Source organism: Rutilus rutilus, assembly GCF_951802725.1.
Source record: "Rutilus rutilus genome assembly, chromosome: 22".
Classification (NCBI taxonomy): Eukaryota; Metazoa; Chordata; class Actinopteri; order Cypriniformes; family Leuciscidae; genus Rutilus; species Rutilus rutilus.
Genome location: NC_140227.1, coordinates 3,387,222 through 3,414,430, shown reverse-complemented (window position 1 = coordinate 3,414,430; position 27,209 = coordinate 3,387,222). Strand labels below are relative to the sequence as shown.

The following is a 27,209-nucleotide window of genomic DNA, read 5'->3' as shown; positions in this document are numbered from 1 at the left end:
TCAAATGTGCTTCGTAACACAATAATGAACCTCATTGGTTATTGCGGAAACTCAAAAGTGCTTTGAAACACAAGAATGAACCTCATTGGTTCTTGCTGAAGCTCAAACGTGCTTTGAAACACAAGAATGAACCTCATTGGTTCTTGCTGAAACTCAAATGTGCTGCGTAACACAATAATGAACCTCATTGGTTCTTACAGAAGCTCAAACGTGCTTCGAGAAACAAGAATGAACCTCATTGGTTCTTGCGGAAGCTCAAACGTGCTGCGTTACACAAGAATGAACCTCATTGGTTCTTGCTGAAGCTCAAACGTGCTGCGTAACACAAGAATGAACCTCATTGGTTCTTACAGAAGCTCAAACGTGCTTCGAAACACAAGAATGAACCTCATTGGTTCTTGCGGAAACTCAAACGTGCTTTGAAACACAAGAATGAACCTCATTGGTTCTTACAGAAGCTCAAACGTGCTTCGAAACACAATAATGAACCTCATTGGTTATTGCGGAAACTCAAACGTGCTTTGAAACACAAGAATGAACCTCATTGGTTCTTGCTGAAGCTCAAACGTGCTTTGAAACACAAGAATGAACCTCATTGGTTCTTGCGGAAGCTCAAACGTGTTGTGTTACACAAGAATGAACCTCATTGGTTCTTGCTGAAGCTCAAACGTGCTGTGTTACACAAGAATGAACCTCATTGGTTCTTGCTGAAGCTCAAACGTGCTGCGTAACACAAGAATGAACCTCATTGGTTCTCGCACATCAAGCTAGCGTGTTTGAGCTTCTGTTTACCACAACTGTGCTTTTGACAACCCAGCGTGTAGTTGATCCTGATAAGTGCTCATTGTCACAGATATAAACACGGGGGCTTTCTTTTTCCATGAGGAGGTTTGGCATCAAGACGGCTTTGTTTCCAGGCAGACCGTTTAAGAACACGACACACACATCTCCCAGAAATCCTGTAGAATTCAACCAATCAGAAGAGTACTTTCAAACTTCTGAAGTGTTTCCAATTGTCTATCAGGCTTTCATCCAGCATATTTGGGCATTATGCAAAGCAAGCTCCCTTTATCCAAAGCATTCTGGGTTTAAGTGCTGCCTTCAGTGGATGAAAGCCTGTAATTACTGTTACCCACTCTGATCAGTCTTAGAACTCTTGCTGTTTTTTCTTTGTGAATGTCTCATGTTTCTACTCTAATTCATCTTTGTCACCACAAAGAAAAGACATTGCTGCCCCATGATAGAGTCCGGTGAGACTTGTGTGACACTTGGTCCGAACTGACGTCTCATCTACACATCTCGCCTGTCTCTCAACCGCTGTCTGCCACCATGTCACACATACCCGGCAGCTCGGTCCGGGACCACATGAAATGGGTTAGTTCTCTTCGCGTTTCATACAGGACGTGCATGTTTTTGTCCTAAATTGACTTTAGTTGTACCACACTGGTACGAGAAAGATGTTTCCAAATGAGTTTAAAGCAGTACGTGAAATAAAGTGTTTTACATTGAAGGTAAAGCGGTGGTTTAAAATAAATAAGGCAGTGCAACAATTAATCGCGATTAATCGCATCCAAAATAAAAGTTTGTGTTTGCATAATATGTGTGTGTGTGTACTGTGTAGGATGATTTTGTATATATAAATATACACACATGCATGAATAAATGTAAGAAATATTTGCATGTATATACTATATATATATATATATATATATATATATATAATTTGTATTATAAATAAATATAAACATTCTATATATAAATAACACATTTTTCTTAAATATATGCATGCATGTGTGTTTGTATTTATATATACAAAATAATCATACACAGTACACACACACACACATATTATGCAAACACAAACTTTTATTTTGGATGCGATTAATCGTTGCACAGCCTTAAAAATAAACCAGATAAATGTTTGTTTTAATTAGTTATTCATGCCAGGGTTGGAAGCATCCTTAAAATAGGTACAGGTCATTTAGGTATGTATTTGTACGTGTGTATAAATGACATGTTGTATTAGCTTTATTCTATGATTAGTAGCTTTTTTTTATTTTTTATTTTTTAGAAAAGCCTTTCTAGGGACCCGAGATGCAAATTAGCATATGCTATACTCTCGATGTGCAATACATATTTTCCAGTTTTCGACTGGAATCATTTTTTTTTTTTTTACTGTCCCTATATAAATAAACTTATAAATAAAAAACAGTGCTACATAAAGTAAACACTTCCAGCAACAGCTGGTCTCATATTCTGCGTTCTGTCTTGATGTTGTTTTCTTAAGGCAGGGCTGTTAGGTTGTGAAGCGGTGTTGTCCAGCATGGCTCTGATGCAGGCCAGTTCCATGGCGGCTCCTAAGAAGATGATGTCTCCGCTGGGTCCAGCTTCAGGACACGGATCTGCCCAGAGTGTACAGGACCGTGGGACGCAAGGACACATGCTCTTACCAACGGGCATGACCTGTCCTCCACTGGTTAGGAGACACCTTCAGATTAGTGTACAGCTGCAAATAGGTTATTTTGTGCCATCTGTAAAAGTTTACAAACTTCTTATTTACTAGCGACAGACTAAAATATCGCTCAGGCTGATTAATCGTCTCATAATTAGGCATTTTTACATTTGGACGGTCATTTTTCTATATCCAGCAAAGTGATTCTCACAGAACTGCATTTTCTCCTACCATTTTTTCAAGGTAAATTTAGGTGTAAAGAATAGGCTGCAAAAGTACACCAAATGATATAAGGAAGGAGTCCATACCTAGTATGAAATAAATGTATTTTTGATACTAATCACTATTATTAATCTTCAGAATATGACAGAGCTTGTGCTTTAAAGCTAAACATACACTGGAATTAATAATTCACTGAAACCTTGCGGTGTGTCACTCACTGTTCTCACATTGTAGATGCTCAGTTCGATAAGTTCCCGACTTCTAAATCATCTAACTGATGTAAATTATGTAAATGGCGCAGTTTTGCGCGCTTCATTAATTTATTTTCGTTAAATTATTTTAACAGGTTAAGGTTTTTGAATTTAATTGAGTGCATTAACGTTGGCAGCCCTAATATGTATATGTACATAAATACATATATATATATGTGTATATGTATATGTGTATGTATATATATATGTATATAATAAATATGTCCGCATGTAATTTGTGGGGCTCTGTAAGTTTTGATTAAAAAGTGTGTAAAATAGGTATATCTTCTAATTCAGTAAATTTCTTTGTTTTATTCTTTTGAAAATTGTACATGTCCTGCAATTTGACATTCTAAATTTATTTTGAAAGTAGCATTTTGCTAATAACTATATCAGTATATTTCTTCAATAATTACACAAGCATCTTTAATAACCTTTTATTGGTTGAAATACAGGGAATATTGCACACTTGTATTTAAATTTTCTTTTCACTACGGGACACCATTTAAAAGCTATAGGTTCAATACTTAAAATATTGATTTAAAAAATAAATAAATAACTCCATGGGCACGTTATGCATCATCTACCCAGTAACAGCCTGAAGCCTGATGACCTCTACATACAACTAATGTGTGATTATTGGCACAAAATAAACTGTGGTTATAATATAAAATATACGGTTGTTAGCAGAATGTTCAAATGTATTTCTGAAATTTTATAGAGTTGTATAAAAATTCCGAGGTGGTAATTCCTTCAAAGTTTTGTGATAAATGTGTTTGTGTGTCCGTAGCTTCTGCGGAAGGAGGGTGATTTTACAGCTCCTCGAATGCTGGATGAGAAGGAAATGAGACCCAATGAAGACATGCAGCTGAAGAAAAAGAACAGGAAGTCGGGAACACCCTCAAAAGTGAGAGAGCAGGACGGGCAGGCGGGGAAGGTCAGTGTGTGTGTGGGGGTGGCGTGTAGTGTAGTGTGTCACAGTCCTGTGAATGCATTGCCCCGTCGGCCACAAATCACACAAAGTTTACTCGAATGCTCTGCTTTCTGTGAGACGTTTGAGTTTTGCAGTGTAGTTTGGTCGCGTTGGAGGGTTTCTGAGAGAGAGTATTATAGAACATATTTGTACTGGATATGACATTGCAAGCATTTGGACGGTCTGACCCTGTATGGTAATGGTGTGTTTGTGTTGTTGTGGGGGAGGAGATGGCTGGTTTGGGTCGGGGTGGGGGGGGTGGGGTGTCTGTAAGGGAGGGGAACGCTGAAGCACAATAACGGTTATTGTGTGTTTTCATGGCAGCAGTGTCTACTGTGATTTAAAGGGCTCTGATGTTTTAGGAATAAAGCAGATCTGCTTCTTGTGAAGTTTGTTACTTAAAGTTTAGGTTCTTTTATGTTTGGAGTCTTTTGTTTGTTGAGTTTTTATGTTGTTTTTGTGTATTCATTTAAAGAATGGTTAGTCTAAACATGGAAATTTACTAACCCTATGTGTGTGTGTGTGTGTGTGTGTGTGTGTGTGTGTGTGTGTGTGGGGGGGGGGGGGGGGGTTCAGGTATTCCCTACTTGTCCCCACAAGGATATTTAAAACCAGAAATGTTTGATCTTTTGGGGAATTTTTATGTGCAAAAATAATATTGTGATGCTTTCTGGAAATAACTCTTTGAGTTGCAGTATAATTGTCTGTTTTGCTATTGTTTTCTCCCTCCTTGGATAATCATAGAACTGTCAGTGATATAGATTCGTAAGCAATAAATATAATTATGCCTTTGTAGTAGGGATGCACATATACTTAAAAAAAAAAGACTAGAGTTTAATTAGCGACACTTTTGGGGACTCGCCCAAAACTTGTATTTTAGTAATGCTGTTTTTGTTTTTTTTAAAGAAACAATTTATTGAAAATTAAATAGTAACTACATGGAAAAGAGTTATCAGTACATAACGAATGTCTTCCATTAATTTTCCTTGTAGGCGGTTGTGGATGAAAATGGAAATTGTCCACTTTCAAAAGTCCAGAAGAACTTCATCTGTGATCACTGCTACGGGGCCTTCAGGAGTGGATACCACCTGAAGAGACACATTCTCATCCATACTGGTATGAATATCACAGCTTTATGGACTGGAAATATATTTACAGTAACAAATACATTCATGGATTATCCACATTTGACCTCGGTTTCACACTTTTATCATGTTAGATTTGAGTGATTTGTCAATGTGTTCTGTTGTTTTTCTCACAGGAGAAAAGCCGTTTGCTTGTGCCGTGTGTGACATGAGATTTATTCAGCGTTACCACTTGGAGCGACACAGCCTCACTCACACTGGTACGACTTCTTCCACTTTGCATCTTCGTTCTGACTTTAAACAGTGCCTGTTACCTTCAAAATTGGTGATTTGACAGAAGTAAATAATGTAGTTTTAATTATTTGTATGCAAACAATGAATTATTGGACTTTTGTGGTTTATGCATAAAATACCCAAATGTCCAAATAGCAGAAGAGAGAGAGAGTTTTCTTAAAGCTGCACTACAGAAGATTCCATTATTGAGAAAATACATAACAAATAAGTGTTCAAGTGTGACGAAACACAGCTGATGTAAAATAACTACTCTGCAAAGTGATGTGCAATTTCATTTCATGAAAGTATGGAAGCTTGTTTCTGCTACTAAATAAGAATTAAAAAAACATAATTCTGACTTATGTCACAAATCAGACCTTTTTAACAGAATTGCGAGATTATAATTTGCAATTGCAAGTTTGTATCTCTAGAGCTGCGCGATTAATCGTTAAAAGATTGTGATCTTCGATTCAAACACCCACGCCATCTTATTCCTAAATGACAACGATTCACTTGTCTATTAAACCTTTGACAAGTACACACAGCGAACATTCAGATCTGTGTTTGCGCTGCCGCTGATCCAGAGAGAACAGTTGTCATGTTTAGGTATGAAACAGATTCACAAACAGTCTTTTCAGCCACACAGTATCGTTATTTCTGTTACAATAATGCAAAATATTACAAGTGCTGGGATAAAAGTTCATAGTTCAGATATAAACACTGATGCCTACAGTGGCCATCAAAAAGTAAATCACCTTTTTCACGTAACTTGACGCTTCAAAGAACATGTTATTTTATTTAGTTGTCTGTTCAGAATCATGATTTTTACTTTTCAAACAAAAAATGTGTGATTCTCAATTTATCCAGAATCGTGCGGCTCTACGTAATTCTAAACCTTTTCCTCACAATTGTAAGATATAAACACGTTATTGCGAGAGAGTCTGAATTGTGAGATATAAACTAGCAATTAAAAAAGTAGTTGCAACTTTTTTTATCTCACAATTCTGACTTTATTTCTCATAAAAAAAAAAAAAAATTATATATACAGTACCAGTCAAAAGTTTGGAAACACTACTATTTTTAATGCTTTTGCAAGAAGTCTCTTATGCTCATCAAGCCTGCAGTTAAAAAAAAAAAAAACAACAGTAATATTATGAAATATTATTACAATTTAAAATAATGGTTCTCTTTTTTAATATACTTTAAAATGTAATTTATTTTTGTGATGCAAAGCTGAATTTTCATCAGCAAGTACTCCAGTCTTTGGTGTCTTATGATCCTTCAGAAATCATTCTAATATGATAATTTGATACTCAGTTATTATCAATGATGGAAACAGTTGTGCTGTTTAATATATTTTTTTTGGAATACTTTTTTCAGGATTCATTGATGAGTAAAACGTTTATTCATAAAAACAGCATTTATTCAAAATAAAAAAATTTCTAACAATATAAATCATTACCATCACCTTTTATCAATTTAACGCATTCTTGTTGAATTAAAGTACTAATTTCTTAAAAAATATATAGTTATTGTTCCCAAACTTTTGAACAGTAGTGTATATTGTTACAAAAGATTTCTATTCTAAATAAATACAGTTCTTTTTAACTTTTTATTCATCAAATAATCCTGAAAAAAGTATCTCAGGTTATAAAAAAATATTAAGCAGCACAACTTTTTCCAACATTGATCATAAATCAGCATATTAGAATGATTTCTGAAGGATCATAAGACACCAAAGACTGGAGTACTTGCTGATGAAAATTCAGCTTTGCATCACAAAAATAAATTACATTTTAAAGTATATTAAAAAAGAGAACCATTATTTTAAATTGTAATAATATTTCATAATATTACTGTTTTTTTTTTTTTTTTAACTGCAGGCTTGGTGAGCATAAGAGACTTCTTTCAAAAGCATTAAAAATAGTAGTGTTTCCAAACTTTTGACTGGTACTGTATATATAATCTTGCAATTGTGAAAGTCATAATTGTGAGATTAAAAGAAACAAACTTTCATATGAAAAAGATGCCAAAGTTCTGTAGTGCAGTTTTTATGCCAAGTCTGTTTTTTTTTTAACCCTCGTTTAATGACTTCTGTACCAGAAACACATTTTCATCGAGCAAAGTTTAATGAACACTGTGCAAAACTTGACTTTTGAGCATTATTCTGAAGTAGGCATTAAAGCAAAGATCATGTCATATATCTTAAAGCAGCTAAACCCTTGCGGGTGTATTAAGCTTAACGTTTGTTATAAGCAGGGTTTTGATTCTGTGTAGACGATCATTGAATTTGCCACTCTGTGCGTTTAGGGGTGAAGCCATATGCTTGTTCCATGTGTGACATGCGGTTTTTCCAACGTTACCACTTGGAGAGGCACAGCCTCACTCACACTGGTATGTGTCATTACATTGGACATTATTTCAAAAACAATCCTTCAAGTATTTGCTTTTACACATTTTAAACATGAAATGGAATAGTTTTATATTTGTTTACATGAGCTGTAATTAAATACAAAGTCTTGCACACAAATCACATCATGTTGTTTTTGATCCTGTAAGCTGCTCTCATTAGTCTTTTCAGTGATATAAACCCAGAATGGGTACTCCTGTATTTTAACAGAGTCACAGATCATAGCCGTCTACACAGAACAAAACCTCGTTTCTTTTTAAGATTGAGGATTTGCTTTCATGCCAAGTACAATGGCTCAAAACACAAGCGTACAATACTTTCAAATAGTTGTTGCACTAAAGCTATTCACAACACATACTAAATGTCTTTGTTTTTTTAAGCATTTGAGACATTAGAAAGTTGACCCAGCCTCTAAATAAAAAGTACATTTAAAGTTATGCCTTTCAATAGGCTTTTAGAAAAGTTTCAGAATAGTTTTAGATATATAGACATCCATTAAAATGGAACCTAGTAGTCTGCTAATCTGACTGCCTACAGTTTCTAGTTAGCAAAATGGCTGTACTTCTGAGTAAGTTATCACATTATGTAATGCAGACAGCTTATTGACATTTTGTTCTGCGTTTAGGCGTCAAACCATATGCTTGCACCATGTGTGACATGAGATTTTTCCAAAGATACCACCTTCAGCGACACAGCCTCATTCATACGGGTACAAGTCATCTCTTACCCATGTGCTGCTGCTGTCTGCATTGCTTTTGTTTGTTTCACTGCCATTTTTGAACCATGCAGTGTTACGCTCACTCTGCAGTTTTACAGCTTTCTGCTTTCACTGAGAATTCCTGCACACAAGCCTCGTTGCTTTTTTAGCATGCTAGATATCGCCTGCATGACGTCTGCTTTGTCTGTGAGGCAATCACAAGTTCATGCTTCATAATTAATCCTCACAAAAAAACACTTTTCTATTTCACCTCTATATTCCAAAGGGGCCCTGCTGATCTTTGTTCTAACAGCTAATTTCCATGAACAAATGTATGTGATTACGGTTGGGTTTTGCGCAGACAATGTTAAGTACTGAAGGTACACTTAAGGTATGGCTCCCTTCAACATATTGTTGAAGAATGACATCTTTCCTACTCCCCTCCCAAACGCCACCATTTGAGATGAATGTTTGTGCATTTCTACTAGTGTTGTCAAATGTACCGACTTCGGTACCAAATTGATACTGAAATTGAAAAAATTAGACGATACCAGCATTTCCCTCTAACATTTTGAGCGCTGTTTGATTGGCTACAATGATCATTGATTTAAAAACATGTTGTAAATAGACGTCTTTGACACTCTTCACCGAGCACTTACACACACACATGGGAACGTTTGAAAGCAGGCGTCTATCAGCGTATTTTTTAGGGATCCACTGATAGACGCCTGCTTTCAAACGCTCCTGTGTGTATTTGTGTAAGGGCTTGGTGAAGAGCGTCTGTTTACAACGGTTTTAAAGCCTTGATCATTGTAGCCAATCACAGCCATATATGTTGAGCGCGTGAACACAATGGCCAATCAGAGGTGTTTAAGAATCCATTCAACAGCGCTCGAAATGCTGGTATTGTCACATTTTTAAAATGTCAGTACCGACTTGGTACCGAAGTCGGTACTTTTGACAACACAATTTTTTTACTAGGGCTTCCCCCTAATAGTCGACCAAACGTTAGTCGATGACAAGAGTCTAGACCAAATTTGAATTGGTCCGGTTGGTCGCAGAAAAAACAAACACACACGGGAAGTGCGAAGTCACACAGTCCGTGACGGACACAATGTTAATATGGCTGGTCCATGTGGTAATTATATCGGACAGAAAAACCAAAGTGTGGGATCATTTAGAGATGGTAAAGGATAACCCTAAAAAGATGACGTGCCAACTCTGCAGGCAAACGTTCGCTTATCATTCATTTGAAAGTTGTAGCCTAACGTTAGCCACTTTACATGGCCGCCCGCTCTAAACTTTAAAGTTAACCTAGATACATTTGTGCTATTATTAGGTGCATATCCAAGTATTTGTGCAGAGTGTGGAAGCGCTTACTGCATTTCTCTCTCTATGCGTATCCACTGAACTGCGGAGATGAGAGTCAGCGTCGTCAACTTCATCTTTGCGGCCGACACTGACTCAGAAAACACTAATTATTGTCATAAACATGCGACTAGTCGACTTAAATGTATGAATACCAGACAAATACGAAAATCTTTAGTTGGGGCAGCCCTAATTTTTACAATGCAATCAAAATTTCACAGTCCAACCCTGGCAATCATTGTTCATGTGGATATTTCATATTGAGTCTTAAAAGGTCATTGACAAATTTCATAGTTTTACATTTGAAATGGAGCAAACAGTTGCCAGTCTTAAGTTATATCTTCTGCATCCCACTTTATTGACTTCATGCCCAATTTGGGCTTGGCAGTATGGCGATATATGTATCGGTATGATGGTATAAAATGCCACAACAGAATTTTCTTTTTTTGTGTATACTGTGGTTTGCAAATATTCGTGGACGTGGCTAACTCAAGTTTCATGTACACATAAACACGGAGAAAGATAAACGCAGATTAGGAGAGCTAGGATTGGGCAATATGGTGAGATATATTGCAATGATATAAAGTGCTAATCAAAAATGTCTTAGAGTGAGTTTGCGCGAGTACCGAATTGAGTTACCTTTCGTGACTAATTGAGCTTGAGTGGTCAAATACACACAAAATTGCAATTCTGACTAAAAACGAGTGAAAAACGTAGACAGTGTTCAATCAAAACATCTCTTTAAAGCACAGTTTATGTCAGTTGTGTTGTTTTTGTCCTGTTGTTTGGATTTCGCATCTTTTTAAATTTTAATAATAAAGATAAAATAACAAAAACAACAATGAAAATTCTGGGCCGAAACCGAAAATTCAGGATGCACTTGGCTGAAAATAAATAATAAATTGATACTAGGTTAATTAATCAACACGTAAATAGCTGAAACTGAGTTGTACAAATGTTTAAATTACACATAAGGCACTGTTTAATAACAGAATTGTTTCTACTCCTGTTTGTTGGTGAAATCTAAACATTTAGATGACAATAAACTGCAATAACTTATTTTCATGACAGATTTATTCAAACATACATTAAATAATGAAGACATCACTATACAGTGCATATATTTAGCAAAATGTTCTTCTCTAGAGTTATTTTTTCTAGCTTCCTAATTGTCCGAGTTTATGGACATTGAATAGCTGAGTTAAATGTAAGGTTAAAGGGATACTCCACTTTTTTCGGAAAAATGCTCATTTTACATCTCCCCCAGAGTTAAACAGTTGAGTTTTACCGTTTTAGAATCCATTCAGCCGAACTCCGGGTCTGACGGTACCACTTTTAGCATAGCTTAGCACAGATCATTGATTCTGATGAGTCCAGTAGCATTTCTTTCAAAATGACCAAAGAGTTTCAATATTTTTCCTATTTAAAACTTGACTCTTCTGTAGTTAAACCGTGTACTAAGATCGACGGAAAATGAAAAGTTGCGATTTTCTAAGCCTATATGACTAGGAACTACTCTCATTCCGGCGTAATAATCAAGGAACTGTGTGGCTGTACCATGGGTGCAGCAGGCGTAATGATATGACGCAGCGCCTGAAAATAGGTCTAATAGGTTAGACAAACTTAGTCCCGGTCACGTTGGAAGAAGTTACCGAGCTGGGGACTATTTTCAGGCGCTGCGTCATATCATTACGCCTGCTGCACTCATGGTACAGCCGCACAGTTCCTTGATTATTACGCTGGAATGAGAGTAGTTCCTAGTCATATAGGCTTAGAAAATCGCAACTTTTCATTTTCCGTCGATCTTAGTACACGGTTTAACTACAGAAGAGTCAAGTTTTAAATAGGAAAAATATTGAAACTCTTTGGTCATTTTGAAAGAAATGCTACTGGACTCATCAGAATCAATGATCTGTGCTAAGCTATGCTAAAAGTGGTACCGTCAGACCCGGAGTTCGGCTGAATGGATTCTAAAACGGTAAAACTCAACTGTTTAACTCTTGGGGAGATGTAAAATGAGCTTATTTCCGAAAAAAGTGGAGTATCCCTTTAAGTGACATTGTATAGCCTACGAGCTGTTTTATTGAAGTCTTTCCTCTGGTGAAACACTGATTGAGCGATTACATGAGACTGGATTAATTTCAGTAAGTTGTAATGCATTTTTCAACATGCCTTCTGACGTTCACCCTAGTAGTCACGTGGATATGAGATGATCAGTTCATGTGCGCTTTAGATTTAAGAAACCATATCATTAAAATCGAGAAATCAATTTGGTCAATCTATAGTTAGTGTCCACACAGCTGACATGTTTAACTGTTGTGACTTGTCCACGTTGTGTGCACGAAATACTTAACACTGTCAAAACGTATTGTTTCAGTCACTGATTTCGGCCCTCCAAAACCATTTCTGCCCAAAATTTCCAGTGAAATAGCATGAAATAAAATTCCTAATGTTGTAAGATTCTGGTCATATCTCCCACCCCTACTTCCAATCATTCATCCAGTTTAATCAAGTCAGCATCCATCCTGGTGTGTAACACCCACTTCACAAAATCAATACATTTTTTGATGGATATTATCTTTTCTTGTTGAATATCCTATTTCACTTATTAGCACGTGGGTCAGCGCCACATTTAAGCTGTGTAACCATCTTTCATGCGCTTTCTATGTGCTTGCAAGCATCTATTGCGCTCCGTTCTTGTGAAGCATGCGATTCCAGTAATGTCTAGCTCCTATATTGACATAAATGTGTTGCATATGCATGCTTTAAATCTGACACATGATTTGCTCTGTGCATTCAGGGGTGAAGCCGTATGCTTGCTCCATGTGTGACAGGCGTTTTTTCCAACGTTACCACCTGCAGAGACACAGCCTCACTCATACGGGTATGAGCCGTCTCTCCTTACCCTTTTGAATTGTTCTACCTGACTACACCGATGCACAGCTTAGCACTGTTGCCAACTTAACAGTGTTAATGTCAATATATTCAGACATATTTCCCCCCCCCCCCCAACTGTTGCCTTTGCAATACAGACAGTTGTACATGTGTATTTTTATTAGCTGTTTGAAACTTTCTACAAGATTGTAAACAGAGGGGAACATCCAAATATTTCCTCATGTTACTAAAAAGTTGGCAGCAATGCTTTGTACACATTACTTTTTATAGTTTACACAAAAGTTTTCAAATATAGGTTTGGCTGCAACAAACTCGAGTTTGGCCATAGTTACAGACAATGCATTGGGGTGTTGGACATACTGAAAGTTTTTACTCATCAAAACGTAACACTCCGGTACTCTGTGTTTAGGGGTGAAGCCGTTTGCTTGTTCCATGTGTGACATGAGGTTTTTTCAGCGTTACCACCTGCAGAGACACAGCCTCACCCATACGGGTACGAGTCCAAGGGGGCAATGCACATTAAAGCATATTAAACACTTTATTCTTCAGCCTTCACTACAGACATGGCAAACACACTCTCCATGGTTCTCCATGTGCATTATGGCTTTTTTTTGTTGTTTTTTTGCCCAAAGGAGTAAACATTTTAATTTTAATTGTCGCCTGAGTTGCACCAATTTTATTTACTAGTACTTGTCCCCATAAACTGTTACTTTGTTTATTTAGGGGTGAAGCCATTTGCGTGCACAATGTGCCCCATGAGGTTTTTTCAACGTTGTCATCTCCAACGACACAGTCTCACCCACACGGGTATGTGTCATGTCTTGAAATCGCTGGCCCATTCTCAGGGAACTGTGCCATATCCCGGCACAGCATTTTTAAAAATGTTTTATTTAAAGAGGTTTCTGCTGAAGCACCAAGAAATTATAGTTTAGCAAAACTAAACTATAACAAGTTTGCAAAACTCAAAAAATGTGCCTACATTTTAAATTAAGACCTTCAAAGTTTAAGTAAGCAGAACTGGCAGATTTGTATTTTGTACTTGTACATTTTAATTGTTCTAAATTTGAAATTAAGTTAAATGTATCAATTAGTGTACTTAAACATTTCATGTAACCTCAATGTGAACATGTTCATTAGTATAAACTTAGCTAGATGTAGCAAGCTAATTAAGTAAATGCTAACTTTCTAATTTGTTAAAATGTTCACAATTGCATGGTATAGCACTTGCTGAGTGCAGCATATAAAGCGTTTATCATACTTGCTCTCAAACTAAGCCGCATGCACCACTTGTCACCATGACGGTAACTCTCCAAAAACCCACATTAATAGAAACTCTTCTACATTAGCATAACTAAACATTAATCACTACTAAATCTCCCACTTAACATTAATCAAAAACATAAAAAAAATTAAATTAATATTATATTATAATATATATATTATAAAAAATTATATAACTATTCATTTTAGCATTTACTCTCCCTTTCGGGTGCCATGGGCAAAGCATGCTGGGAAATAGAAATCCAAGCCCAGTTTCAGTTAAACTTAAGTTCAAATTAAAATAAATAATTTCATAAAACTCAAGACAGTTCAGTTTACTTAAATATCAGTTCTGTGAACTTGAAAGAAAAAGAACGTGTTAAATACTCATAAAAGTTAATTTGACTGACCTAATTTGTTTAATTTAAGTTGGTCCTACTCAAACCAATTAATTATTTTACAGTGTAGTTATTATTTATTGTTACTAACCCTAATTCGCTATTATTTAGATCCCGTCACAGTAAAATTAGAATCCTTATGCTTCTAATTTGGAAAGATGACTGGTATTTTCACCTAAGGTGTGTTCAAACTTGTAGTTCGGTTCTCTTGATACATTTAGTCCTGGTTTGCGTTCACACTGTTTTTGTGAACCAAACATATTTTTAACACCAAACATAAAGATGCAAAACAGAAACAGCATTTATGTCATATATTTTCCGGTGGAATTTAGTGACCATCAAAAACAATGTGGTGTGTTGGGCTACACTGGTGGGTCTTCTCTTGGAAAAACATGCTCATTCAAATGCGTGCTCTTTTCTCTGTGGACTTTAATGTACATCAAATGCTCATCTATTTTCCCAGTCATAATTACTGTGTGTAACTTCAGAGTTGGAAACTTGTATTTATTATGTAAATTCTGAAAGCACATGAAAGCAGCATAATTCAAGTTAGAATTAAAAATATATATTACCCCAAAATGGGGTTTAAGGTCAGTGCAAAGATGGCTCATAATGGCCTTAACTAGAAAGTAATATCACACAAAATGAGTAATTTCTCTACTTTGTGCTAAGTGTAAAATTAATGAAAACAGTTCACTGATTTAAGCATTCAAAATGTACAGTCTCTCTCTTCCGACAATACAGATCAGTGATTTTGATGTAAACAAAATGCTATTGGCTGTAAAAAGAAACAAGCTCTTTGACATGACATATATATATACACTACCGTTCAAAAGTATGGGGTCAATAAGATTTTTTATGTTTTTAAAAGAAGTATCTTCTGCTCACCAAGGCTGCATTTATTTGATTAAAAATACAAACAAAAACAGTAATATTGTGAAATATTATTCCAATTTAACACAGCTGTTTTCTATGTGAATATACAGTAAAGTGTAATTTATTCCTGTGATCAAAGCTGAATTTTCAGCATCATTGCTCCAGTCTTCAGTGTCACATGATCCTTCAGAAACCATTCTAATATGATGATTTGTTGCTCAAGAAACATTCATTATTATTATCAATGTTGAAAACAGTTATTTTCATTTTTATTTCATGATGCTATGCTGAATAGAAAGTTCAAAAGAACAGCATTAAAAATCTTACTGACCCCATACTTTTGAACGGTAATGTGTGTATATATACCAAAATGTCAGTAGTCGGTACCAACACCTAGGGATTGATATCGAGAACCAGTTCCAAGAACCGGTAATTCGATAAGTGTCACGCATTTCAATTCCGCTTATCGGTTACTGTGTGTGCATTTTAATGTGATTTAAACCATTCAAGCGCAAAAGACTCACTGTTTTCCGTGCTGCACACACATTCAAAGTGCGCTCACAGAAAAAGTGATTTTAATGTGATTTCAAACCTCTACTGTTACACATGCTTGCAGCACGAGAAATTTAATTTATATTAGTTAGGCTAGTTGTTTTTGCTATGGTATGTTTTATCATTTTAATGTAACCGGAATCGTTAGGCAGAACCGGAACCCCCAACCCTACCGACGGTTTTCTGCACCAGAGCAAAAACTTTTAAATTAAGTGCTTTAAGAAACGTTGTCCCATTTTTGTCTCGTCCCTGTCAATCATCGCGGTTTACGATTCAGTCGCACATTTTAAATATGGTTTTAAATCCAGAAAGCTCACTGAAATCATCCTTCTCGTGATAAACATCCTTTATAAAATAAAAAAGCTCTCTTAATTGTACAATGAATCTCTTATTTACATCGTGTTTACACTTTGTTTGTTTGTGTGACTCCCGTTGGACAAAGCAAAACCTGGTGCGTTTTCAGCTCTTTAAGCAGATTCTGACTAGCTTACTGACTAGCACCTTTGGCCATTGGCCACGCTTAACAGATATGATTGGCTACAATGCTCTACGATTATAAAAAAACACGCCGTAAATAGAAACAAATGCAAACTAGAGCGTTTGAAAATGCAAACTAGAGCGTTTGGGTATATTTGGCACCGGGTGCCAAATATACCCAATTCTGTAGAAATGTTGGTACAGTCAACCCTTTATATATAGTTTTTACCGCATCAGTACTTTTTCCAAATATTATTGTCGTTCATTCATGGGGCACAAATGGCACCATTTCCTGAGAATGAGCCTACTGTAATAAACACTGTTTTTAAGGGACAAGTATAGACATTTTTTATTTTCCCTCCGGACCCAGTTTGCATGGAGACTTTAGTTGCTATTTTCATCTGTTTTAGACATGGAGGATTAGACATCTTATGTGTGTTTTGTGTGTGTGTGTGTGTGTGTGTGTGTGTGTGTGTGGCTGTTTTGTGAATTTACTGTCATATTGACCATGAATTTACTTCGTTGATGCTGATATCTGCAAGTGCTTTCTAATACTAGTACTCTGCATCTAGGGGTGAAGCCATTTGCTTGCACAATGTGTGATATGAGGTTTTTCCAACGCTACCATCTCCAGAGACACACCATCACCCATACGGGTATGTGTCGTCTCTTTGTACCCCTCTGCTGGTTTTCTTCAGCATGTTGAGCAAATGAACATAAATTAATGTTCAAAATTATGAGCTTTTGCCATTTATGTTTTATGAGATTTTTGTAAGAGGAGCAGTCGAGCACCACATATCCCTCAATACACCCATAGAGCATCAGGCATGGGCTTTTACATGAAGCTTTTACATTCAAGTTTGACAAAATAACAGTAGCTCATGTTTGACTTAGGCTAAGAATAGAATATATCCTCTCTTTTTTTGTACTTGTTATTTGGAAGACGCTAATCTTTCAGATAATGAAGAAGCTAGTAGGTAGTTATTTTACTCATGCAAATATGCATTATCTTTAGTTCTTTGTGAGGGAATAATTCAGGGAATCCTATATAGTCAATAGTCAGCAGTGCTCGCTTTTTGCTGCAATATTTTGAAAGAACATTTTCAGTTGTTTAAGAGGATGAAGTACAAACACAGTCAATTAATGATGGGAGAGATTTCTGTATTTGGCAGTAATTATGAAAATATGCATTTCCAATATTGACCTTAATGCACTTTGTTGGAGAGTTAATGTTTAATTGGACTCTTAGTGAAACTCTTAGAACTAACCATGATGTTGTACTAACATAACAGGGTCAGAATGTAACATTAGGCTGTCATCTTTGATTCTTAGATGGAATATTGTTAGACGATGTTTAGATGATGCGTTTGGTTAATATTTTGCTTTGGTCATTCAGGGGTGAAGCCGTATGCTTGTTCCATGTGTGACATGCGTTTTTTCCACCGTTACCATCTGCAGAGACACAGCCTCACTCACACGGGTATGTGTCTTTCTGTCTTCCCCCTCCCCTTAGATGATATCTGAGCTACTGCCATTGTGTAACAGAAAATTAGAAGTATGCAATTTCATTATTAATCAGTACATTAGTTTCAGAAAGGAGAAATGGAGCATTGACGAATTGTAAAAATGTATTTATTTATATTAAACGAATGTGCTCTTGGGTTAAAGTGCACACTGTCAGCTAGGCTTGACACTACAGATGTATACATTTCTATATTTTAATTCATATTTATTGTGCAAAAAAAAAGTTCTGTAACAATAATTTATTATTATTATTGATATGTAAATAATGACTGTTTCACATCCATATTCACATTAAGGGCATGAAAGCCTCAGTAACATTCACTTTTTTTCTATACAATTAAAGTGAATTGTGACTGAGGTCATTTTTGAGGAAGAAATCTTGCATGGAATATATTGCGTATATTCAAGTAAATTAGTATTTTGTGAAAACAAAATTTAAATAATGTATTAATAGTAAACCCTGTACAGCCCTGCTTTAGCTCTCTTGCTTTTTTTCTAACTCCAATGCTCTCTTGCACAGGGACGTTTACGGTCAATGCACAAAAATCAGAGTAAAGGAATAGTTCACCCAAAAATTAAAGTTATCTCCTCATCTTTCAGCCGAACACAATCGGAGTTATATTACATAATATCCCGGCTCTTCCCAGCTTTGTAATGGCATTGAATAGATTGTAGTTTTTGAAGCTCTTAAAAAAAAAAAAAAAAAAGTGCGTCCATCATAAAAGTAATCTACACGATTCCAGGGGGTTATAGGTTTAGTTCACCCAAAAATGAAAGGTGAGGGAGAGTAACTACTGACAGAATTTTCATTTTTGGGTGAACTAACCCTTTAATCAATCCCTTCTGAAGCGAAGCCATGCGTTGTTGTAAGACAAATATCCATATTTAAAACTTTATAATCACTGGTTTCCGGCAACAGCCGTACGCGTGTTCGCGCGAGAGTCGAGTTCCAGAGGAAGGGTGACCTCTGACCTTGACGTGTGACGTAGCGTAAGCTTAGGTGAGAATTAACGAACCACCATATAGAGCAAAACAAAACGCCGGTCACTAATTAGAAGCCTAAAACATAATGTTAGAGAAAAGGAACTACCCATCAAACGTCGTGTCAAAGGTCACCCATCTTGACTCTCTTGTGAACGCACGCATGGTTGTTGCCGGATGCCAGTAATTTACAGTTTATTAAGCTTTAAGTATGAATATTTTTCTATGCCTAAAACTATAAGCTCATAGTTGACACTTTAACCCAGAGTTGTTAGCTTTAGTTTTTAGCAGTTCAGAACAAGAGCAAAGTTATTTCCACATTTCTAAGATCTAATGTCTAGCAGATGTTCAGTTTGTCAGCTGCTCTTAGCATTGTGTTTGGCTGATGAGACTGTAGTGAATTATTGTTTTTTGCATTGTTGTATATGTTGAGCAGTTCCAATGAGTGCTTGGTTTTAGTTCACATGTGGCGGTGAGGTTAATACACTGCTACTTTGTGCATTCAGGGGTGAAGCCTTATGCTTGCACCATGTGCGACATGCGTTTTTTCCAACGTTACCATCTACAGAGACACAGCCTCACCCATACGGGTAGGAGAAATCTCTGTTTATATACTATTATGAATTGCCTCTCAAAGCTCTCAGTATGTTACAGAGAGACACAATCTGTTCAAACTACAACAAACTCGAGTTTGTATTTTCCTAATTGCTTAAAATATGTATTCAAGCAGGCATGAAATGAAAGAAACAGTCCATGCTGGTGATAATACCACCTCTTTTTTTTAGTTTGGGAAACACATATTCACTATTAACTATGACTTTTGCCTCATTAAACTCCTAATTTGCTGATTATTAATAGTTAGTAAGGTAGTTGTTAAGTTTAGGTATTGGGTAGGATTATGGTCATGCACAAAAATACATTAATATGTGCTTTATAAGTACTAATAAACAGCCAACATCCTAGTAATATGAGAGCTAATTAGTTAATAGTGAGAATTGGACCCTAAACTAAAGTGTTACCAAACTATGTTTGTTAAAGCATCATAAAGCATATCTGTTTTACTGGAAATGTTAAAGAGGAGGTGATTATCAACAGGCGTGGTTAACAACTAATACTTTGTGGCACACAAACATTTTTATGTTAAATTTGAAATAAATATAATACACGATTAATACATCTAATTAAAGCATCTGCTTTGAAATTAAGTTCTGCAGATGAGCAGTATTTATTTATTTGTTTTACCCATAAATGCTATATTAATAGAAAGGCATTCCTGAACTGTTGGTGCTCTGTGCATTCAGGGGTGAAGCCGTATGCTTGCTCGATGTGCGACATGCGGTTTTTTCAGCGTTACCACCTGCAGAGACACAGCCTCACTCACACGGGTATGTGTCATCTCAAACCCCTGTCTTTTTGTACTTAAAGTTAGTTTTCTGCATGCTAAATGACTTTCAATTCGGTTTGCGCAGCAACCATTTTCAGATTTTAAAATCAGAGTCAATGACATTTGATAATTGAACGAATAGTGCTACTACTTTATTTTTTTTACCTTACACTATGGTACTGAGAACAACTATCCCATTACTATGACCTGAATAAATGCTTAAATTGGTTTTGAAATGAGATTAGCATAAATGTACCTTAGTTTTCTTTTTTGAGATTGAGGTGAAGCTTTATAGTGAACCTTTGTGGCTTAAGTTTGATTACTACAGAAGACAGATTAAAAAGGAGCCCCAGAAACATCATTTTACTATATTGCTTAGAAAGATTTCTTTCCATTTAAAACCATCCAAATGCGAACTGTAATGAGTGAAATGGACATAATAGTCGTGTCCCCATTCAGAGGCTGCATCCTTCGAAGTGCGCGAAGCTTGAAGCTAACGTTGTTAAATGGGACGGTCTGGCATACGGAGGATTGTTCTTGTCGCCTAGAAACTGTGACAACAGCTGCCAGTAACGTTCGTTTCTTTGACTGTTTGTATTCAACTGTCTGTACACAAAACAGGGATCACAACCTGTCTAAATAGGTTCTCTAGAGCTGCACGATTAATCGTTAAAAGATTGCGATCTCTATTTAAACTCCCACACAATCTCATTCCTAAATGACAACGATTCGCCTGTCTATTAAACCTTTGACAAAAATCACACAGAAACATTCAGATCTGCGTTTGCACGGCCGCTGATCCAGAGAGAACAGTTGTCGTGTTTAGGTATGAAACCGATTCACTTTCAGCTACACAGTATCACAAATTCTTTTACAACAATTCAGAATATCACAGAAGTACTAAGATAAAAGTTTATAGTTCAGATATAAACACTGATATCTACAAAAGCTATCAAAATAGAGTAAATCCCCTTTTGAAAGTAACTTGACCCTTCAAATAACGATTGAATTGATTAAGTTGTTACGCCACCAGGTGGCACCAAGTGACTGTTAAAAATGTATTTGTCATTAAATAATTTATTCAAGAGATTCGTTCAAAAAACGCTGATTCAACAAGTGAAGTCTTTATGAGTGAATCATTCATTCAAACCATTTTTTTTTTTTTATATATAATTCATTCAGACTCATTTTTAGCATTTTCTCCCAAAAAAAAATCCAGTCGTCACCGGCGTGCAATGAATCTTGGGATAGACGAGTTCTGTCCTTAGTGGGCCGGGAAAAGAAGGACACATTTGTAGGCCACATTCGAAAGAGCCTTCGTCATGCCGCTGTGACGCATCAGCTTTCGAAGGATGCAGCCTCTGAATTGGGACACGGTTAATGTCAGCATGCAGATCAATTTAAACAAAAAAAAATATCAATAGCATGTTCTACATTTGTAAACGGTATTAAAATTGTTTTGGTGCTTTGAATGTTTTGTAAAGACATTCACTAAAAATTGACTCTACGTTTAGGGGTGAAGCCATATGCTTGTTCGATGTGCGACATGCGGTTTTTCCAACGTTACCACTTGGAAAGACACAGCCTCACTCACACTGGTATGTGTCCTTTCTTTGTACCCCAATTTACTAAGTATTCCTGGATTGGAGTTTGTCTATTTTGTGTGTTCGGGGGTGTTTAGGGGAAAAGAAACAATGAGATATCAATGACTTATTCAAATTAACCTTAGTAATGAGTTAGTAAGGATCTCTTACTTTTGAAATATTAATTAACCATATCCTGCATCATGTAATATTTGCATCAACATCAAGACATTTAAAATAAAAATGTACCTGCACTTGGAGGGCGAGTTTTGCGAGTCATTTCAGACTTACTTGGTAGCATCAATATCTATGTAGTTGCTCTTGCCTCTTTTCTCCGTGTTTTGTTTTTTTTGTCTGTCTTAAAGGGTTAGTTCACCCAAAAATGAAAATTCTGTCATTAATTACTCTCTCATGTCGTTCCAAACACGTAAGACTTTCGTTCATCTTCGGAACTTTAATCAGGCATAATTAACAAGCGCGTGTTTCGTGATTAATATTCTGTAAATAAAGTGGTAAATTGTGTTTTTTACTCAGTGCTAGAAAGTGGGAGTTGCGTAGGCTGTAAATGGCGGGACAGAAGGCTCTCAGATTACACCAAAAATATCTTCATTTGTGTTCTGAAGATGAAGAAAAGTCTTACGGGTTTGGAGCAACATGAGGGCGAATAATTAATGACAGAATTTTCATTTTTGGGTGAACTTAACCCTTTCAGTTTATTTGCGTTCACTTAATGGGTGCAAAAACAGAGACAAAATGACGCTAGCTGTTTCTTTTTAAACATTTTAATGCTCAGTCGTATTTATTCTCCAAACAGAAAGAATAAAACCAAGTCTCAAAGCAGGTTTCTGATCTTTAAAACCAAAACCCCAGTGTGCCACTTTAGTTTTTCATTCCACATTAAACACACTCTACAAACTCGAGTTTGTATGAAGTCATCTGCTTTATTTCTAAGTATGGATATACTCTGTATTTAAAGCTTCATGGAAACCCATATGACAATCACAGTCTCGATCCTTACATGACAATCAGTGTTTCAGAGTCTCCGTTGTGTGGTGTTGTGGCATGCTGTGAGAATGAAGGTGTGGGCCGCTTTAATAATGACTGTTTTTCTCTGACAGGAGAGAAGCCGTTTGCATGTGACATGTGTGACATGCGGTTCATTCAGAGGTACCATCTGGAGAGACACAAGCGTGTTCACAGTGGTGAAAAGCCTTACCAGTGTGAGCGCTGCCAGCAGGTAAGATCACGCTTTACACATGGGGTGTTTAAGGCAAGACAACATCTATTGTTGATACTGTAGTTAAATAGAAGAATAATAGAAGAAGTTATTGTTATTAAGCTTTTTACATTGAATCAAGGCTATTGTCAGGGAAACTGACAGAGCATGCTCTGATACTTGATTATATGCCTTAATTCAATTTATATACGATTTTCCCATAGAATATAAACTTGGTTAGAATGTAAAAATACTTGTTTGCATATAATATGAGGTAGGTATTTTATATTATTTAAGCATCTGGAACCATATCAGTTTGACAGAATTTTCTACTTCAAAGTGACATGGTAAGTCAAACTATCATCACTGAAAGGGCTGATTCACCCAAAAATGTACATTCTGTCACTAATTGCTCGCCCTCAAACACAAATTAAGATCTTTTTAATGAATTCTGCACTTTCTGTCCCTTCATTGACAGTGACGCAACTACCACTCCCAATACCCAGAGAGGTAGTGAAGTCAAATTAAAGTAATCCATGTGACTCAGTGGTTTAACCTCAATTTTATGAAGCGACTCATGTGTTTTTTTTTCTTTTTTTTTTTCAAAACAACAATTTACCACTTTATTTACAAAATATTAATCTCCATTGCACGTTCATGAGAGCATCACGATGCATGCGTGTTGTTGATACAGTTCACTGCTGATGTGAATGCAGTCGTACTAAATTGAACTGCTGGCATATGATTGGATCAAACTGTGTGTTTGTGTGTGTTCTCACTCACTTTCCTGACAGAGGCATTCAGGCAATTTTATTTCGCATTTACATTAGAGCCCTGCACGGGCCAAAAACTCCAGCCCTAACCCCGCCCTGTCCCGTGGGGATCAAGCCCTACCCGGCCCCAGCCCGACAACGGCTGCAATCTTTCAGCCCAAACCCGACCCGACCCGAGACCAACATCAATATCACTTTAAGCTCTCTCACGCGCGCGCTGTCTCTGCTACACGCAAACACAAGCACGTCACACGCTACTAAAAGGTCAACTTTTATTATAGGCCTGAAACATCATGCCCAATCATGCCCACAAATATGGACCATTAGAGAGAAGCATAAGCATGCAGTAGAATATAACGCTACGGGATCCAAAAATAAGTAAATAAACGGCCTAACTTTCTTTGCTTTTAAGTAACTGAAGAACAATGTTCAAAACAATGTTCAAAAATGAAGAACTCTTTGCTGACTGGCTAATGTTAAATAATATTAATAAAAAAAATTAAAAAATCCAACTCCTCCCTGATCCTCTGCATGGTCAACTGTCACCTGTTAATGCACGTGAGTGACGCGTGCGTATATGCGTATTGCGTTTGTGTTGCTTAGGCGATGTATAATATTTATAATATAATAAATATAACAATATTTCATACACACTATGTGACGTGTGCTTTGCACGTATATTATGGGCACAATGAAAGGAGAGAAGCTAAATGAGCCAGAGTCCGATCTGTAAAATATAAAAAATGGCCCGAGCTGGCCCGTATGGGTTTAGCGTGACGGGTCCTGACGGGCTTGCAGATCTCTAATTTACATGTCACCTGGCGTACGCAACAGTCAGTCATTCTTTAAAGAAGACGCGTTATGTTTGGACAAAAGATGAGACAGTTCTTTATTAAACTCATAAAGACAAAAGTATTACAGGACTACTGGATTCTAAACGACAAAGAAATGCCTCAATCAAGACCTTGAAGCAGAAATGAGGGAGAAACACCCAGAAACTCCTCATATTAAGTATAAGGGGATTTCCTCTCCATTAATGCTGGGATAACGTCTCCTTCCATTAATAATAATGGCTAGTGCGGTTGCTGGGATCTACCGACATCCGTTGCCGTTGATTTTTGGAATGACTTATCACGAGAGGAAAAAAATTACGTTTTAGTCGTATAACATCAGTTAATGGAAATGGCGTAATTTCGCAATATTTTTTTATATGGACATTTTATCGATGTTTTGGCTTGTGTGTATCCGTCGCGCCTGAGGAAACGTAGGCTGATATAAGCCGCTTTGTTCCGCTCTCGTCTCCGTTATATTGTAATTTGTTTTACACAACCTTGTTTCTGCAGTGACTTTCAGCATGTTTCCTATAACAACGTCTGACGCTTACGTTTTATGTGGCGTGAGAATGACACAAACAACGCAAAGTCCGATCAGAGCGGTCAGACTGAAACGGGTGTCCAGAAAAGCGATTTGAATAGGATTTCAAACCACATGAGTGTAGCCCGAAACGGATTTTTTTTTTTATGCCATTCACACTTGCTAAATCAGATCGGATTTCAATCGGTTATGCACAAAAATCGAACCTAGCCTAACGCACTGCAAGCAGAGAGAGTGTGTACCTCATTCTCTTACATTGCGACATGGGTAGACAGCTGCAGCTTGATGACAGAAGTGTACCACGGTTCAGACCCAAATAATATAATGTGAACGGAGACCAGCAGCGGGGGAAGCAGTCGAACTCTGGTTTGGACCAAGCAATCGAACCAAGTGTAAATGAGCACAAGGGAGTAGAGTTGTCAAAAAGTTCAGACTTCGGTACCAAATCGGTACTGAAATGTTTAAATTGTGATGCTTTGAGCGCTGTTGAGGCGAATCGTAAACGCCTCTGATTGGCCATTGTGTTCACGCGCTCATCGGATATGTTTGCGATTGGCTGCAATGATCAACTCACGTGTGTGTAAGCGCGCGGTGAAGAGCGTTATTGATGTATATTTAAAACATGTTTTTAAGTGCTGATCAATCACAGACATATCCGATGAGCGCTTGAACAAGACGGGAGGTGTTTATGATTCCGCTCAAAGCGTCACATTTTTTCTTGGTACCGAAGTCTGTACTTTTTGACAGCTCTATAAGGAACTATAATCATTTGGGTGCAATGATTCAATGATTTCAACAGCAGTCGAACCCTAGTGTGGACCAAGCAATCGAACCAAGCGTGAATGAGCACAAGGAAGAATAATCATTTGGATGAACCAATATAACAAAGCCAAACTTCTGTGTTTTTCACCTGTAGAACTTCTCACGGACGGACAGACTGTTGAGGCATCGGCGCTTGTGTCAGGGTCGCGGTGTGGCTAAGGTCGAGGCCCAGCCGTGCTCTTTCTCCCAGGAGCCTCCCCAAGCCCCCCCGTCCACGTGGAGTCCCTTACACCCCGCCCCGGGCCGGCTCGCCGTCTGACACTATCCTCTCCACACACAAGCCCTGAGAAGACGGCACACCCAGACCTCTCTCTCGACGCCACCGGCACTCGGACCCGCTGCTCGCAGAGAGATGCGCCACAGAGAGGACGAGGGAAACTCCCGTCTTTTGTTGCTTTAGTGAGAAACACAAGGCTCTCTTTTGATCATCGAGGCTTGTTTTATACTTTTTGGTAATATAATATGGGGTTAGAAGGGGTTTTATGGTACTTTTAAGACGTGAGGAACAAAAAACACACCTAACATGGGAATTTCATGTGACTAACCAAAAAAAAAAAAAAAATTTGTGCAAAGGTACAACCCATGATCTATTGACTGACACCTATTGATACACACTTTATGTAAGTTCAACAGCATAGTGTGGTTAAAATCAGCATCATATGTGATGTATAGGCCTGCTGAGGGTTCGTACCCTACTGTCCTGAGGACCCGGGTAATGTCCGACAACCATCGCAAGATCTGTTTGTAACACTGTACCCGTGCGTGACCATGTGGAAGTGCGAAGTGCGCTTCCGTAGATGAATTCATTAAGCATTCACAGGCTTTTTCTCAATGATAAATGTTTGATCTGGTGTTGTAAGTATGTAAGAATTTCGAAAGATGTGTATATTACTTTGTGTAACAGCTGGCTTGTTCTCTATCAGTGCCGTGGGCTGGTGGACACGACACCACCAGTTGAGTTCTGCTCACAGGAAGTGACATCACTCCCTTAAATGACTGGGATAATCTCACAGAACCTCTCTAGGCCGTGTGTGGGTCATTGGTCCTCAAAAAAATCACAAATTATATTTTGCATTAAGAAAATTAGGTCTTTTTTTTTAAGACCATTACGTTTTTCAATGTTACATTATTTCGCATTTCATTGATACTTTTATTAGTATAATGTAAACGTTATTTTAAAGATACTTTCAACTGGTAATGCATATAAGTTTGTACTGCCTTAAGTCATTATCACAGAATTACAGAACAACTCTTAAAATTGGTGCATTATGTAATGAGAATTAAAGGGTTGAAATGTCACCGTGCAAAATGATCTATTGGTCCTAAAAATAGGCTTAATTTTCTGAATGCTAAAATATTTTTT

General features: G+C 37.1%; 1 protein-coding gene across 44 annotated transcripts in view; it reads left to right on the top strand.

Annotated features, from left to right (window-relative positions):
- znf740a (zinc finger protein 740a) overlaps positions 1-26,392 on the top strand; it is a 28,318-nt gene extending 1,926 nt beyond the window's left edge. Inside the window, exons 2-18 of one of the 44 annotated variants that reach the window (XM_084395489.1) lie at positions 1,220-1,374; positions 2,288-2,476; positions 3,716-3,862; positions 4,891-5,014; positions 5,160-5,243; positions 7,567-7,650; positions 8,292-8,375; positions 12,532-12,615; positions 13,036-13,119; positions 13,350-13,433; positions 16,762-16,845; positions 17,586-17,669; positions 19,201-19,284; positions 19,996-20,079; positions 21,593-21,676; positions 22,780-22,898; positions 25,941-26,392. In XM_084395489.1, the coding sequence (XP_084251615.1) occupies positions 1,330-1,374; positions 2,288-2,476; positions 3,716-3,862; positions 4,891-5,014; positions 5,160-5,243; positions 7,567-7,650; positions 8,292-8,375; positions 12,532-12,615; positions 13,036-13,119; positions 13,350-13,433; positions 16,762-16,845; positions 17,586-17,669; positions 19,201-19,284; positions 19,996-20,079; positions 21,593-21,676; positions 22,780-22,898; positions 25,941-26,105 (1,713 nt within the window). In that variant the 5' untranslated portion in view covers positions 1,220-1,329 and the 3' untranslated portion in view covers positions 26,106-26,392. The remainder of the gene's footprint in view (positions 1-1,219; positions 1,375-2,287; positions 2,477-3,715; positions 3,863-4,890; positions 5,015-5,159; positions 5,244-7,566; positions 7,651-8,291; positions 8,376-12,531; positions 12,616-13,035; positions 13,120-13,349; positions 13,434-16,761; positions 16,846-17,585; positions 17,670-19,200; positions 19,285-19,995; positions 20,080-21,592; positions 21,677-22,779; positions 22,899-25,940) is intronic. The other 43 variants (XM_084395500.1, XM_084395522.1, XM_084395511.1 and 40 more) reach the window with 43 other exon arrangements.
- Positions 26,393-27,209: the final 817 nt, after the last annotated feature.